At 42.4% G+C, this 16,521-nt stretch overlaps 1 protein-coding gene across 10 annotated transcripts in view; it reads right to left on the bottom strand.

Annotated features, from left to right (window-relative positions):
• ULK2 (unc-51 like autophagy activating kinase 2) overlaps positions 1-16,521 on the bottom strand; it is a 57,011-nt gene that overhangs the window by 29,374 nt on the left and 11,116 nt on the right. For 8 of the 10 annotated variants that reach the window (XM_061143604.1, XM_061143605.1, XM_061143608.1 and 5 more), the window contains 7 exons: positions 13,878-14,051; positions 12,719-12,792; positions 10,429-10,530; positions 9,406-9,464; positions 7,445-7,527; positions 5,626-5,673; positions 5,199-5,287 (listed from right to left, as the gene is read on the bottom strand). In XM_061143604.1, coding sequence (XP_060999587.1) covers positions 5,199-5,287; positions 5,626-5,673; positions 7,445-7,527; positions 9,406-9,464; positions 10,429-10,530; positions 12,719-12,792; positions 13,878-14,051 — 629 coding nt within the window. The remainder of the gene's footprint in view (positions 1-5,198; positions 5,288-5,625; positions 5,674-7,444; positions 7,528-9,405; positions 9,465-10,428; positions 10,531-12,718; positions 12,793-13,877; positions 14,052-16,521) is intronic. The other 2 variants (XM_061143606.1, XM_061143607.1) reach the window with 1 other exon arrangement.

The raw sequence follows: 16,521 nt of genomic DNA, 5'->3' as shown, positions 1-16,521 counted from the left end.
AAAATGTCCAGGGACTTGAATGACATTCTGCACACAGTTTTCAACCTCGAATGAAGAAAAATTCTAAAAGGGAAAAGCAAAAAAAAAAAAAAAAAAAAGGAAAAAGCCAGAGACTATGTTACACAGAAAAGTAGCTAAATCAGTAAGGATAACTGTGTATAAGCACAGGGAATTACTAACACTTCCAGAAAAAAAGATTTAGAAAGCCTTACAGGTGTGGGTGTGTTCCTTTTGTTTTCTTTTTTGTCAGGGGAAGGAGTTGATTTGTGGAAGATAGACCTGTAAGGGATTTGTGGAAGATGGGACCATAAGGGAAGAAAAGCATATGAATATATTGAATAGATCCTTGGGCACAAGTAGCTATATTCCTCTTGGCACTTGCCTAGTTCAAGGACACAGTAGTCACAACTTTAACTGAATATCTTCATCATACAACAGTCTCCTAAAACAATGAACTTCGTAACTTACTGTGTTAGGTCCCCATTACCCTGTTTAACCTTTGTTTCTATTTAAGAAAAATACTACAAAATGCTCTGTAAAGCCCAGTTTTAACCCACTACTATTTCTTCGAATGTCACTGCACAGTGAAACCAGTCTCAAATCTCCTTATCACTTCTCTGTGTGTGTGTGTGTGTGACATATACATGATATAAATTCTCCTTATCACTTTTTGAAGAGCACTTATGCTTCAAGGTTATAAACAGAGTGGAAGTTGGAGGAAGTAACATTACAGAGCACTCACCACGGGCTTTGCACTGAGCTTGCCACTGGGCCCTGTTAAGAGCTTTCCATGTATTATCTAACTCCAGCCCTATTCTGATATCCATTTCATACATAAACAAACAAAACTCAGAAGAGAAAACAGGTGAGCGGGCCAGGTTCCAAGCACCTAACTCCACCAATTCTTCCCTGTGCCCTTGCTCCCCAGGCAGGGACTCTCTCAATGTCTCCCTTTGCTATTTATAAAATTACCTTCATCCACAGCCACCTGTGTGGAAGAGATGCTTCTCAGGTTCAAAGGTCATCTTCCACTAATTATCTTCCCTCTTCAAGGACCCTGATCAACTCCCCTCTGCTTTCCCCTCTGCACACAAACATGTTTAATTTCTTCACATCTCAAATCAATATAACTCTCTCAATTACCATCTTATCTCCCTTTTTCACTTAACAATGTTTCTTGAAATTTCAGTTTTCACTGACTCAAATCCCTCACCTCCAAAGTATCACTTGCTGCTGCTGCTGCTAAGTCACTTCAGTTGTGTCCAACTCTGTACGACCCCACAGACGGCAGCCCACCAGGCTCCTCCGTCCCCGGGACTCTCCAGGCAAGATCACTGGAGTGGGTTGCCATTTCCTTCTCCAATGCATGAAAGTGAAAAGTGAAGTCACTCAGTCATGTCCGACTCCTCGCAACCCCATGGACTGTAGCCTACAAGGCTCCTCTGTCCATGGGATTTTCCAGGCAAGAATACTGGAGTGGGTTGCCACTTCCTTCTCCAAAAGTATCACTTTACTCACCACAAGCCTCTTTCTGCCTTCAACCCTCCAATGAAACTGCCTTTACTAAGCTTCCCAATGATTCCACTGCCAGGTCTGTGGACCCTCCGCTACTCCTTCAGGTACTGGACTCTGCTTCCCAGACACTGGGCCCCCAGCCCTCCATTCAGGGACCCTGCTCTCTGTTTCCCTTTCTACTTCTCAGTCTCTTTTGCCCCTCTAAGGAGACCGGTGGAGTATGAGTTTCCCCAGTGCCACCCTGGCCTCCAACCCTCACAGTTTATACCCACCTGGGGCCCACTGTCGCCTTCCTACATCAACTACCCCTGCAGAGTGCTGACTCCCGAGCTCAGATCTGCCCCTGGGCCTGCACATCACAGTGCATCATTCTTGTGTTCCCCTTCTAAGTGGCTCCATCAACTCACACCACTCAGGCCCAGTCAAGACCTTCCTCTTCCTTAGGTCCCAAATTCAAGCAATCTCTAAGCACTGCAGACTCCTCATCCTGCTCTTCCTGGCCCCTTGTCCTTCCCTTTCCTACTGCTGACTTAGTTCAGGCCCTCATTCTCAAAAACAAACAAAGCAAACCCAAAAACAGTGCAATGGTCACAGGCTGTTCTCTTTGCTCTGGGAGAGAGGCCTCTCTTCTGATCTTCCATCCAATCCCCCACCTGCTTACAGAGGAATTTATTTGCTAAAACACACAGTGGATCAGGTCAAACCTCCACTTAAAGCCACTCAAATGTCTCAGCACACACAGTCTGCTCTGCTTATAGCCCAGATTCTGCCAGGACGCAGACTGGCCCCACCCCGGCTCCACTCACCCCCAGCACATCACCTTGTTCTCTGCACCCTCAGGCTGGGCCATGAGAGGAGCCTGTCCCACAGTGCTTCCTGCAACGCCAGAGGGTTCAGCTCTGTACAGCGTGGCGGCCATCAGTTATAGCTGGCTATGAACATGTGACATGTAGCCAGGAAGACTACCTAGTTGAATCTGCAAATCACTTAATTCTAACAAACATACGTGGCCATGGTGGGCTACAGACTGCTGCAACAGGTCATGGTTCCATGGGGATTCCTCTGCTTATATTACCACTCTTACAAATTCAAAACTTAGCTCAATGTCTCTGCTGAGGGTCTCTGCAAGCTCTCAATCTGATGTCATGGCCTCATCTCTAGTCCCACAAGCAAGAAGAGGCATGAGGCATCTGCCTCCCACAGGCTGCTCCACCGGCCTCTCCTCCACACAACCAAACCCAGAGCTGCTCAACAAAGGGACCTACCCTGTCACTGGTATCAACCAAAACTTCACACAAAGTGGGCATTAAAGACATTTAATTAAAAGAGTAGATATTTAAGAAGTATTATCTACATAGCATTTAGCTTATAGCCAGTATCAGATCTAACAGAATTATTTGAAATTTTTTGTTCCAGTTTTTGTTTTTCACCTTTCAAAGACTTCTCTGGAGTAAAGTAGCAGCTGGGTATTTTGGGAGAATGTAAAGAACAGACTGTCACACAGGCGTGCCTGCCTGCATCCCCCTCAGAACAGGAATCCAGCCCAGCCCCAGGAGGGAAGGAGTGTATGCAGGATGTCACCTCACTGTTGCGGATTTATGTTGACACAAGGCCTATCAGATCACTCCACTTTCTAATCTCTAATTGGAAATTATACAGAAACATTCCTGCTCTCCTTTTTATTTCCAGATTTGTTATTTTCACTTCAAGCATGAGCTCTTCATAAAGGCCTTCTAAAAAAAGGTTTTTCCACCAAAGTTCTGGGGCTTCCCAGGTGGTGCTAGTGGTAAAGAACCCACCTGCTAATGCAGGAGATATAAGAAACTCAATCCGTGGGTTCAGTGTAGGAGACATAAGAGACTCAACCCCTGGGGCGGGAAGATCCCTGGAGGAAGGCATGGTAACCCACTCCAGCATCCTTGCCTGGAGAATCCCATGGACAGAAGAGCCTGGCAGGCTACAGTCCATAGGGCTGCAAAGAGTCAGACATGACTGAAGCAACTTGGCATGCACACGCAAAGTTCTGAGCATTTATAATAACTACGCCTCCCTTCCCCGCCACGTCTTCTCCCTGGTCCGCTCTTCCAGCAGCCCAAGCACTCCTCATTTGCTCTCCCTTTCAACACGTCTCATCCAACAAAAACCCAATAAGCTGTGTCCTGTCAAAGCACTCTCCCACTGTGTTCCCCTGGTGACCCCTCTCTGTCTCCTCCCACGGTTGTCCAACCACCCTGCAGGCCTCCCTACACCCAGGTCCTCCCCTGCCCCGCCCCCTCCAGCACACGCTGTGCTCTCTACACCCCGTGTCACCTTGCATCATGTACATACTCCATCACAGCAGCTACAGTCATCATGTACCCACCACGTACCACCACCCACCCTGCAACCAGAGGGTAACCAGGCCTATGTTACGAATGAGGAGCTGACCTGCCCAGCAGGTTACAGGAGCAAGCAGCAGGGCCAGACACAGTCTGCAGTCTCTCCCTGACAGTGTACTTCCTCAGACTCTTCCCACTCACTCTAGATTCAGTGTTTTTCTTTATTCCAGACTGAAACAGGAAATATACGACACTTTTTTTCCCTCTTAAGTCTTTAAATCCATGGGAATATAACGTAAGTCTTCTTAGCCCTCTGCCTTTCTATTTGGTCTGAGTCAGCAGGCTGTGCAGAAGGGCTTTGCCAGTGTTAGGACTCAGTCAAGTGCCACAGGCTGCTCCAGCCTCTGCCTTTACCAGGGGCCATCGGGTCTCCCTGGAAAGCAGGAATAACAGCACCTGCCACTGCCTGAGTATTACTGTGTGCCAAGCAGTGCGGTCAGTGCTTTTCCTCTTTATCTTTAAAAATGCCATGAAGCATGTAACTTATGCTCACTTTACTTAGGCTCAGAGAGACTGAGTCACCTGTCACAGGCAACATGGCGAGTCACGAACGTGGACATGTCCAAACCCAGACTCTTGAGTAGCAGGCTGCTAGCCCCCAGCCAGCTTCCTGTGCAGCTCCCCAGCCCCACTGCCAGCAGAAGTCAAGAAATGCGTGTCTGCAGGCCAATCTGAAAAATGCCCGAAGAGGCTGACACAATGGTCTCTGGACTTTGACTTGTGAAAAGTTTCAAGGTCACAACTCTCAGGCAGCAAGAGAGATGTGGGGGGAAGTCCAGGAAAGCACAGAAGAGGGAAAGGCAAGACCCAGAGGAGCAAAGCAGGAGGAAGGAGTTCTCAGGACCAGGAAGAAGCACTGAGACTGGAGGGAGGGGGCTGCAGGGGAGCAGCTCACAGGGCCTGTCGCCATGATGACAGGGTCTCAGGCCCAAAGGGCACTCCTCCACCACTGGAGTTCTCTGTGTACTAACTCTCCAGATTGATGTTTATGATGTTCATAAAATAAATACAAAGCTACCTATCTATCTGTCACGGTGAAACCCTTCCCAACCTTACTGAGCATGAGAAAGTGAGAGCACTGTGTTCCTGGTTCAGAGGAAGGCAGCCCTGAGAGGTACCGTGTTCACATCTAGGTAGGGGCAGATTCCAAACCGAGATCCTCAGCAACAGGGCTCCCTGCTCAGGCCTCAGCCGCACTAGAAAACTCCACACATAAAGAGAACACCCATAATATATCTGCAGCTCTGTCTGTGAGCAGACGCACTAGCACACTCTACCGTCACTTCTAAGAACCCCAGGACTTACCGGTGGAGAGGCGAAACGACAGGACGGAGAGCTGCCATAGGAGCCTCCAGCAGCAGAGCTGGCGTACACGGGCACCGGGACTGGGCAAGCTGTGGAGAAACACCAGGGAAGAGAGGCCGCTGAGTGCAGCTACCTGAGTCGTCCACTAGAAAACCCACCACAACCGCCACAGCTTCGTGCTGACCAAAATTCACATCCACATACTCCCAGGGATGAAACTAACAACACAGCAATTACTGAACTATTTCAAATTGGATGTAGAAGGAAAAATGGAACTGGAACTAAATAAACACAACTATAAGTATTTAAGAAAAGCCCAATGAATCTTGAGAAGCACATAAAAGATTAATTTTGTGAAACCAAATCCTAATTTTACCTTACGGTTGCATTTACTTGTTTAGTAAAAATGTAAAAAGTGGGTACTCACATTTTTTTACTGGAACTTGCTCAAGGAAAGGATGGCTGAAAAATGCTTCTGTAATGAAAATGAGAATGCAACCTTTAAACTGACGTTGATTTTGGCAGACGGGTTGATCTTGTCGATGTAGTCAACATAGTACCCTTGAAATCATATATAATTATTAATGTTGTTGTTTAGTTGCTAAGTCATGTCCAACTCTCTTTTGCAACCCCATAGACCCCGCCAGGCTCCTGTGTCCATGAGATTTCTCAGGCAAGAACACTAGGGTGGGTTGCCATTTCCTTCTCCAGGGGATCTTCCCAACCCAGGGATCGAACCCAGGTCTCCTGTATTAGCAGGCAGATTCTTTACCACTGAGCCACCAAGGAAGCTCATAATTATTATTACCTTCTTTATACAGACACAATTTCCTTTCAATGTAACAGCATGCTATTTTTATAAATCATCTATAAAAATCATCAAATTGTAAGTAATTCTGAATCAATGAAAATTTTAAAATAATGGCTGTGAATTCTCCAAATGCCCATTACTAACACAGTACCACGAAGACGACTAAAGTGGATCTGTCCTCTTGTGTGGCTGTCTTCAAGCAGACAACAACACAGAGACCGCGGCCAGGCCCTCGCTAAGCACACATGTGAACTACAGCTGTCAACTGTCCTGACAGGAAGTCTTAGGCAGCTGATTTGTTCAGTAAATTCCATCCTTCTATCCCAGAAGAAGTATTTCTACAGCTGGTTTCACATTTTTAAATTCACATTTTAAAAAAAGTTATTAATTTGATTTAGTTCCTTCAGCTATTCACCAAGGATAAAACCTACACAGTGAGCCTGCTAATTAGATAAATAGGTAGGTGAGTACATGAAAGTATATTATTTTACTCTTTTTTCCTGTATGTATAATTTATTTCATTATTTCTTTAAAAGCCCACAAAGACCATCTCAATTATCATTAGGTCTCCAAATTATGTGCTACTAAATAGCACAGAGTGGACAAGGAGAATAGCATAGCATGGAAGTTTGCCAGATAATACAAGATCAGGAATGAGATTAACTCAGATTTAGTCTAAATGACCTCACTCTCTGAAGCACTCAGTTCATGGCCTCAGTAAATGTTCTCAGTAGAAAGTAGTTCTAACAATTTCTGTATAGGGGGTGGGATGAAATAATCTGGATATATCTTTTCTGAAACTTCTGTAGAAACTGATATTGAACTTTAGTTCATGCAATTGGTAAATATTTCTATCTTTCAGAGAAAGAAATGGACATTGCCCAGTAACCATGAGAAAAATGGGCCAATAATGAAATAACATACAGGATAATAGTTTCTAAATTATTGATTAAATATTTATATTCTTTCCATACATTTACAAAATATGTAAAAAGGGAAAGCACAGAGATAGAAAAGTAAAAATGAATTTCATTTTCCTCTGAAACCTCTATAGTATCTTAAAAAAAATTGTTTTTCATGTGGTTGCCAAGAGGGGAAAGGAGGGTAGGGAGGGACTGGGAGTTGAGTATTAGCAGATGTAAACTATTATACATAGAATGGATAAACTATAAGGTCCTACTGTATAACAGTGAACTATATTCAACAACCTGTGATAAACCATAATGAAAAAGAATATATATGTGTGTGTGTATAACTCAATCACTTGAGTTATACACAGTTAGTGTATAACTAACTGTGTTAGTTAGTATCACCAGATACTAACACAACACTGTATATCAACAATACTTCAATAAAACATAAATTAAGAAAAAAAAAAACTCTTCAAAATTCACAAAATTATAAACCAGATACAAAATTTGAAAATATTACTTACCAAAGTCCATTCTATCTTTTTGGTTTCTCTGAAGCAAACCCAAAAGAAGATTAGCCAAATAAGGTGATGTTTCTCTGGGAATGCTGCGGGGGCAGGGGAAAAAAAAAACACTAAAGTGGTGAGTTTATATATATTAACTACACAACTTTTGCTTTCATTATGGTAAATGAAAATGTATATGTAGTTTCACAAATACCACATTTTATACCAAGACAACCATGATAAAGCCTCATTCCTTAAAAGAAAAACAACCCACTAAGCAGTTGCTTCTGAGAAGCAGCATCTTGCAAGAGAAGACTCTTGCCTTGAGATTCTCACTGCCTTTGTTAGAACATCTGTAGGACAAAGCCACTCACAAGCACAGCCTACCTTGAGTTTTAACACAACTTCAACCTAGCACTGAGAGTTGCTACAGAGTTCTCTGTTAAACAAAGAGCAACCTCCAATTCTGCCTGGAAAAGGGCAGAGCTTAAATAAATACAAATGTCTCCAAACAAATGCTATACATAAGTTAAAAAAAGGCACAGAACAATTTGCAAAGTAATTTGTATTGAACTATATGTGTGCAGAAACGCCAGTAAGAACCAGACATGGAACAACAGACTGGTTCAAAATTGGGAAAGGAATACGACAAGGTTGTATATTGTCACCTTGCTTATTTAACTAATATGCAGAGAACATCACACGAAATGCTGGGCTGGATGAATCACAAGTTGGAATTAAGATTGCCAGAAAAGCTATCAATATGCTGATGACATCACTCTAATGGCAGAAAGCGAACAGGAACTAAACAGCCTCTTGATGAAGGTAAAAGAGGAGAGTGAAAAAGCTGACTTGAAACTCAATATTCAAAAAATTAAGTTCATGGCATCACTTCATGGCAAATAGAAGGGGAAAAAGTGGAAACAGTAACAGACTTTATTTTCTTGGGCTCCAAAATCACTGTGGACAGTGCATTAAATTAAATTTCACTGCAGCCATGAAATTAAAAGACACTTGCTCCTTGGGAAAAAAGCTATGACAAACCTGGACAACCTATTAAAAGGTAAAGGCATCATTTTGCCAACAAAATTCTGTATGATCAAAGCTATGGTTTTTCCAGTAGTCATGGTACAAATGTGAGAGTTGTACCATAAAGTAAGTCTGAGCACTGAAGAATTGATGCTTTCGAATTGTGGTGCTGGAGAAGACTCTTGAGACTCCCTTGGACAACAGCAAGATCAAACCAGTCAATCTTAAAGGAAATCAACTCTGAATATTCATTGGAAGGACTGATGTTAAGCTAAAGCTCCAATACTTTGGCCACCTGCTGTGAAGACCCAACTCATTGGAAAAGACCCTGATGCTGGGAAAGACTGAAGGCAAAAGCAGAAGAAGGTGGCAGAGGATGAGATGGTTAGATAGCATCACCAAGTCAACGGACATGAATTTGAGCAAACTCCGAGTGATAGGGGAGGACAGGGAAGCCTGGTGTACTGCAGTCCATGGAGTCACAGTCAGACACAACTTAGCAACTGAACAACAGAATAAATATATATACATGAATAAACAGTCAAACATGCAAAGAGAACTCACACTAAAAATATTTCTAAAGAAAAAGAATTTCAAAAGGTACACAGCAAACTCTTGTTCTCCCTAAGGGCAGGGAAAGCCCAGCCACTTTCTGCTTTACACCCATCTGTTCTGTTTGCATTTCCCTCCCTTCCCTCAAAGAACACACATAACTTCTGTAGGTTTTTCTGGTGAATAAACTTAACATTATTAAAAAGAAAGAAAATGGCACAGCACATGGGCACATATGATGCTCTAGTAGCTTTCTAATTTCCTGTTAAAATGAATGCTCTCCTTACAGCTAACTGAAAAAAAGATGCAATAATGGAAAAACATCCATAAAACATAGAGAATTCAGATAAGTAACACAGTATTGACATAGTAAAACCCAGTGTAATCAAGACACATACCTAGGCATTAAGTTCCTGTTTTTTTCATAAAACATCCTTAGGTCTTGAGGACTATTAGCCTGTTTAAAAAAAAAAAAGAAGAAGAAGAAGAAGAAAATGGTTTAATTTCCTAAAACACCAAAGGCAAAAACTCCAAATCACATGATGGATGCTCATATTCTTGCTATAGAATAGAGACTGAACTTGAAAGCCATGGACTGCTGAGGGAGCCATCGATGGGCACAAGACTTCTAACACCTCTGACACTGTATGCAGATTCTGCATATCTGGGCATAATGTATCTTTCTGAGGTCAGATTCTCAGAGAGGCCTGAGGCTCAGAAGACTCACTACTCTGGAGGTTACACGGCCCACCCAACAGGTGTGCTGTGTGAAGTCAGGTGCAATGTACCTTCAAGGGAGTAAAGCCAGAGAACTAAGAAAGTGCTCCTTTCCAGCCTCTCGAGAACACAACACAGCAGCCTTGCAGTAAGAGCTGCTGAATTACTGAAGCTGCCTCTACCTTCAAACCAGGCTAGGAAATCAAGTGTTCAACCTGCTGTGTCACTGACTTTTAATACCATCTTGGGCAAATTATTTCTCTCTGTTTTAGTTTTCAGATTTAAAAAATGTAACTGGCCAACATGAACTCAAGAGGAATCACTGTGATCATATGCTAGAAGAGCTCCTTCTGACAGAATGTTAAGGGAGAGGCAGACCTACCTAAAACAAATTGTGTAAAACCTAAACAATGACCTCTCCTCCAGGAGAGGCAGGAGGAGAGTTGTTACCCATCTTCCCAGACCTGCCCCCACCCTCACATGGATTCCCAGACCCCAAATCCAGGCTAAGCAGGAAGCGCTAATGTCACCATTCACACCTATTTCCCATGGGGTTGTTAGCCTGAGCTGGAGAACCTAGTATTACCTAGGATTAACCCCTACACTGTTCAAGGGTCAACCGCATTCCCCATTTCATAAGTCAAAAGGCAACTTCAAAATGAAAAGAGCCCCAAACTAAGTATACCTGAAAAGAGTCATGGTACCTGAAAAGGTGGCTTTCCAACGAGGCACTGATATATCACTGTCCCGATGCTCCACAAGTCAGCCTTGGCATCATAATGTTGAGACATGATAACCTCAGGAGCCTGGGGAGAAAGCAATTCAAGAGATGCGCATAATGTCAGTTACATAATTGATCTCCATGTGTTAACTGGAGAAGGTCACACTCCTAACAAAACTACAACAATAAAAACAACACACTGTGATACTGCCCTAATCAAATGATACTGCAATCAATACAGACCCACATTCTTACACTGAGGTTTACTGCTGCTGCTAAGTCACTTCAGTCATCCGACTCTGTGTGACCCCATAAACGGCAGCCCACCAGGCTCCCCTGTCCCTGGGATTCTCCAGGCAAGAACACTGGAGTGGGTTGCCATTTCCTTCTCCAATGCATGAAAGTGAAAAGTGAAAGTGAAGTCGCTCGTGTCCGACTCAGCGACCCCATGGATTGCAGCCTACCAGGCTCCTCCGTCCATGGAGGTTTACTGGCAAGTCTCAAAAACAACAGTGGAGGAAAAGCAGCAGGTTGCATAAAGAAAACATGTCTATATAATAGTATGGACACATAAAATACAGAAAGAGCATTAAAATAATAACAAAGAGTACACCCCAATCCCAAGACCAGGGTTACTTCTGGGGCAGGAGAGTAGAAGAGTGAGAAGGGAGGGTTACAGAAGGCACACAAACCGCTTCCGAAATATTTCATTTCTTCTAAAAGAAGACCAAGGTGAACACGGTAAAATGTTAACTGTCAAATGCGGATTGTAGGCACACAAGTGTTTGCTACATTAGTCCTATTTCTGCCATTTAAAAACTCTAAAATAGCAGAAAATCTATTATGCAAAACATAATAAAAACAGTCTTAAAAGCAAACAAAAAGTCTCTGATACTTTGTTACAGCTGTTTTCTCCCCTCTCATTAGATGTTGCTTTCAAAAACTACCATCAATCAAGGTAAGCATTGACTGGAAATGCTAAATACATTGAATGACAGTGACATTTTATTTTCTAGGTGTAACATTTTTATTTATTGTTCCTAGTAAATTTCTTACTGGGTCAACTTCCTTTAATAATCAGCCCAAGTACTCTCTCTATCCTCAAGGCTGTAAGTTCAAAACTGAACTGATTTCACACTCAAGAATTACAAAGTAGTATTTAATTAGATTATAAGATTTATTATATAAGCAGTAAGGTTATGATCAAGAAAAAGTAAATCTAACACAAAATTTTTTTGAACTTTGAGCACTAGTTCCCTTGATCTCAAAGCTGATTTTATATTAGAAGTAACCCTAACTGAACATAAACCCATTTTAAATTCAAACTGAAGTAGGTTCATTTACTTCACAGGATTCTGAAGCTCCAGAATCAAAGGGTTTCCAGGCTCACCACCTCACATTAGTTCAGAAGTGTCACAACCTCACCCTATTAGACCTGACAGTAACCACAGGAGAGGATAAAGAAGAAAAGTTAAGATTTTACAGCTGTTATGTGTGATACAAATGGGAAACATTTCTATAGTATAGGGATCCTGTCAAAAGACAACATGCAAAGGATGACTACATCCTATAGCTGAAGATATGCCCCAAAAGATTTTTTTTCATTTATTTTTATTAGTTGGATGCTAATTACTTTACAATATTGTAGTACCAAAAGATTTTTTTAAGTATTCCTAAAATTATACATCATGTATAGCATGACCATACTTCATCAATTTTTTTTTCAATTTTTATTTCTAATTTAATCTAATAGAAGATATCTACCATAATAACTAATCATCTTAAAAAAATAAATGCCAATGGGCAAAGATGACTTTTATAGTCCACTAGACTAAAGTGCGGGGAAGGCAATGGCACCCTACTCCAGTACTCTTGCCTGGAGAATCCCATGGACGGAGGAGCCTCGTAAGCTGCAGACCATGGGGTCGCTAAGAGTTGGACATGACTAAGCGACTTCACTTTCACTTTTTACTTTCATGAATTGGAGAAGGAAATGGCAGCCCACTCCAGTGTTCTTGCCTGGAGAATCCCAGGGACGGGGGAGCCTGGTGGGCTGCCATCTATGGGGTCACACAGAGTCGGATGACTGAAGCGACTTAGCAGCAGCAGCAGCAGGCTAAAGCGAAAGACATCTGTATTACAGCATTTCAGTAATATAATTAACATTTATAAATAACTCAGACTATGATAAAAATCACATTTTAGTTGGAAACAAGCTTTATACTTAAATTCCAATGCTTCCCGCTGTAAACACAAAGGATGCAAACACTCACCATGTACATTGGGGACCCGCACAGCGTGGCAGCCATCATGTTACTATGCAAGTAACGGGCAAAACCAAAATCAGCTGTTTCACAAAATAAAAGGGAAAAAGTCAAATGATACCTTTGCTCACATTTAACACAGATCATATGATTCTTTAAGATACAAGTGGGCACAAAAGAACTATGAGAAACTAAAGCTTATTGACTTAGACTGTCCACCAAACAAAGAAGTGGCCACCTCACTTTCAACAAGTTAAATAATGGTAGTAGCCACCAATGGCACAAGTCACTGCTCTGCCAGTTTTGTAACCAAGAAGGGAGTTCCATGCTTTGCAAGAGAAAGTGCCAATAATAGTAAATGATTCATTAATAAAGCTCTCATTAAATAACACCACCAGGTATAGAGTTTGAGCTGTTTTCATCCTCCTCCAGATACCAGATGTAACCTATATAATAACAAGAGATTTCTTAAAATACTGGGAAAAAATTGTTTTTCCAAAAACCATGAGAACAGCTTTAAAAAAAAAATCTAGCATTATGAAGTGCTTCAAATAATACTGAGAGTGCTGAAGTGTTAGTCGCTCAGTCGTGTCCGACTCTTGGCAACCCCATAGACTGTATAGCCCGCCAGGCTCCTCTATCCATGGGATTCTCCAGGCAAGAATACAGGAGTGGGTAGCCATTTCCTTCACCAGGGGATCTTCCTCACCCAGGGATCGAACCCAGGTCTCCCACATTGCAGGTAGATTCTTTACCATCTGAGCCATGTCTTCCTTGAGTGGGCTAAAAAAAAACCCAAAAAACCTTCCAAACAAGAAGCCTGAACTAAATGGTCTCTCAGATCCCTTAGGTTAAAATCCCATGAGCTATGAAGAATCAGGGTATTAATTTGCTGCCAGCAATGCAGTGTGTTAGCTTCCCTCTGACGAAGAGAAGCATCTCCTGCTGAGATTCCTACTCGGAGCCCTGGTGCAGGCCTGTCAGCCTTGTCTGAAATTTAGCACCTGCTGTCAACAACGTAAAGGATCCCCACATCCAAATGGACTTCAGTGAACAGAACAAAAATCTCAAGTGTCTCAACAAAATTCATCATTCTCACTGAACTAAAATTACCTAAGAATACGGAGTCTCAAAAGTGTTCTTTGAGTGAAACAACATAGCCATATACCTATTTTGATGCGAATACCACTGACACTGGACTTCCTGCGATTGGCGTACGACAGCAGGATGTTCTGGGGCTTGAGGTCCCTGTGGATGATGCCCTTGCTGTGCAGAATGCGCATGGCAGCTGCGATCTGATGCAGAAACACTCTGATGGTGTCCTCGCTGAGTGTGCCCTTAGCTGGGAGAAAAGGTGTTCCATAAACACTTAAGCCTACAAAATCAAGTCTCATCTGTGGGAGTAAGTAATGGGAATTCACTTTTTTTCATTGTTTTTACCCTAACAATTTAAGTCTATGAAGAGATATCAAATATCTCAAAAATTTTAATCAACCTGTTGTAAAGAGAACTGATTTATGTTCACATCTTCCATTCTCATCAGTGTCCCTTTACGGTTTTCTTTTCCCACTTCTACTAGGAAGAATGAGCATGACAACAGATGCTTAGCAAATTCGAGTCTCCTTCACAAGCCAAAAATAAATCCCCTTCACATCAAGTTCTTGGGATAAATGTCCATATTTAACCCCAAACACTACCTGAGTACAAATTAAAAACAGGTGATATGCTTGGCTGGTGAGACTAAGACATTGCCCCCAACTGGACCTGTCAGGGGACTGTGGCCCACACCTGTCTCCTTTTCATCTCCCAGAGGCATCTCTCCTAACTAAAGACACCTGTAAGAAGCCACATCTTCACTGCTACCAAGAGGTGGTGGGAACATGACTGGAGAGTAGTCACTATCCAGCAAACAGCCATGTTTCCACGTGCACACCAGAGCATGCAACAGTTCACAGAGCCTGGTGTGGGGTCAGGCTGCCTTTGTCCAAATCCCAGTTCCTGCACTTATTAATCCTCACTGCACAGCCCTGGAAGTTGACCCCTCTGTGCCAACTCCTCCTCTACTGAAAACTGAAAACAGACTAACCACATGGGGCTCTTGCAACACTCAAACAAGACAGCACATTTAATCATAAAGACTTAAGGAAAACGCCTGGCACGTAATAAGTACTCAAAGGTAAAGTGAAAGTGAAAAGTGTTAGTCACTCAGTCGGTCCAACTCTTTTGTGACCCCCTGGATCGCAGCCCACCAGGCTCCTCTGTCCATGGAATTCTCTAGGCAAGAATACTGGAGTGGGTTCCCATTTTCTTCTCCAGAGGATCTTCCCGACCCAGGGATCAAACCTGGGTCTCCTGCACTGCAGGCAGATTATTTACCATCTGAGCCACCAGGGAAACAAGGTAGTCAGTACACAAATATGTATTTTATTACAATGGATCTAAAAGTGAAAAGTCCAATTCCTTGAATCTACATTAGGTATTTAATATCCGTGACCCCATTTTGACTTCTCTAGCTCAGATGGTAAAGAATCTGCCTGCAATGCAGGAGACCCGGGTTCAATCCCTAGGTTGACCCCATTTTAGAGTCTCTGTGAACATACTTCTGACCATAGAACTCTAGAACATGTTCTTTACAACCTTCTCTTATGCGCTTAAGACTAATAAGACAGAAATAACACTAATACACTGAACAAATGAAATATTACTTTTAAAATCATTTTAATGAGTGACATTTTACGTCCTTAATATCTTCAACAGTGGAAACAGTGACAGACTTTATTTTTGGGGGCTCCAAAATCACTGCAGATGGTGACTGCAACCATGGAATTAAAAGATGCTTGCTCCTTGGAAGAAAAGTTATAACCAACCTAGACAGCATATTAAAAAGCAGAGACATTACTTTGCCAACAAAGATCCACCTAGCCAAAGCTATGGTTTTTCCAGTAGTCATGTATGGATGTGAGAGTTGGACTATAAAGAAAGCTGAGCGCCAAAGAATTGATGCTTTTGAACTATGGTGTTGGAGAAGACTCTTGAGAGTCCCTTGGACTGCAAGGAGATCCAACTAGTTCATTCTAAAGGAAATCAGTCCTGAATATTCATTGGAAGGACTGATGCTGAAGCTGAAACTCCAATACTTTGGCCACCTGATGCGAAGAACTGACTCATTTGAAAAGACCCTGATGCTGGGAAAGACTGAAGGCGGGAGAAGGGGACGACAGAGGATGAGATGGTTGGATGGCATCACCAACTCAATGGACATGAGTTTGAGTAAACTCCAGGAGTTGGTGATGGACAGGGAGGCCTGGTGTGCTGTAGTCCATGGGGTCGCAAAGAGTTGGACATGACTGAGCGACTGAACTGGAGTATCTTCAAATAAACTAAATCCCCATGGTTTAAAAATTATCAAATACTTTTTTCTGAGAGCTATTTTTATCTGCTTTTAAAAATTCTTTGGAGTTCTTTTCCTCGTGCTATTAAAAAGAAAAATCCAAATGCACTATAACACAAAAAGTCAAAGGTTCCCTGCTCCCCTCCCTGGAGATGAATGAACACTGTTAAACTCTGGAGTACGTTCTCCCGGTTCTCCCAGCTCTACTGATACTTTCCTGCAGATGGATGCGATGATGACTGCACATTAGTGGGAGGGTCAAATCAACAATTGGAGCTTTACTGCTGTAACATTTTAAATGACACTGAAGCAATGAAAATGGATGGTACCATTTTTTCCATCTCATTCATTTACATTTTAATTTTAGGGCTTAGAAAATTTTTGCCACTGTAAATGACTGCAGCTGCTTAGAACTTATATC

Source organism: Dama dama, chromosome 5, assembly GCF_033118175.1.
Source record: "Dama dama isolate Ldn47 chromosome 5, ASM3311817v1, whole genome shotgun sequence".
Lineage (NCBI taxonomy): Eukaryota > Metazoa > Chordata > Mammalia > Artiodactyla > Cervidae > Dama > Dama dama.
Note: the sequence above shows the minus strand (reverse complement) of the source record. Positions and strands in the feature narration are given on the sequence as shown.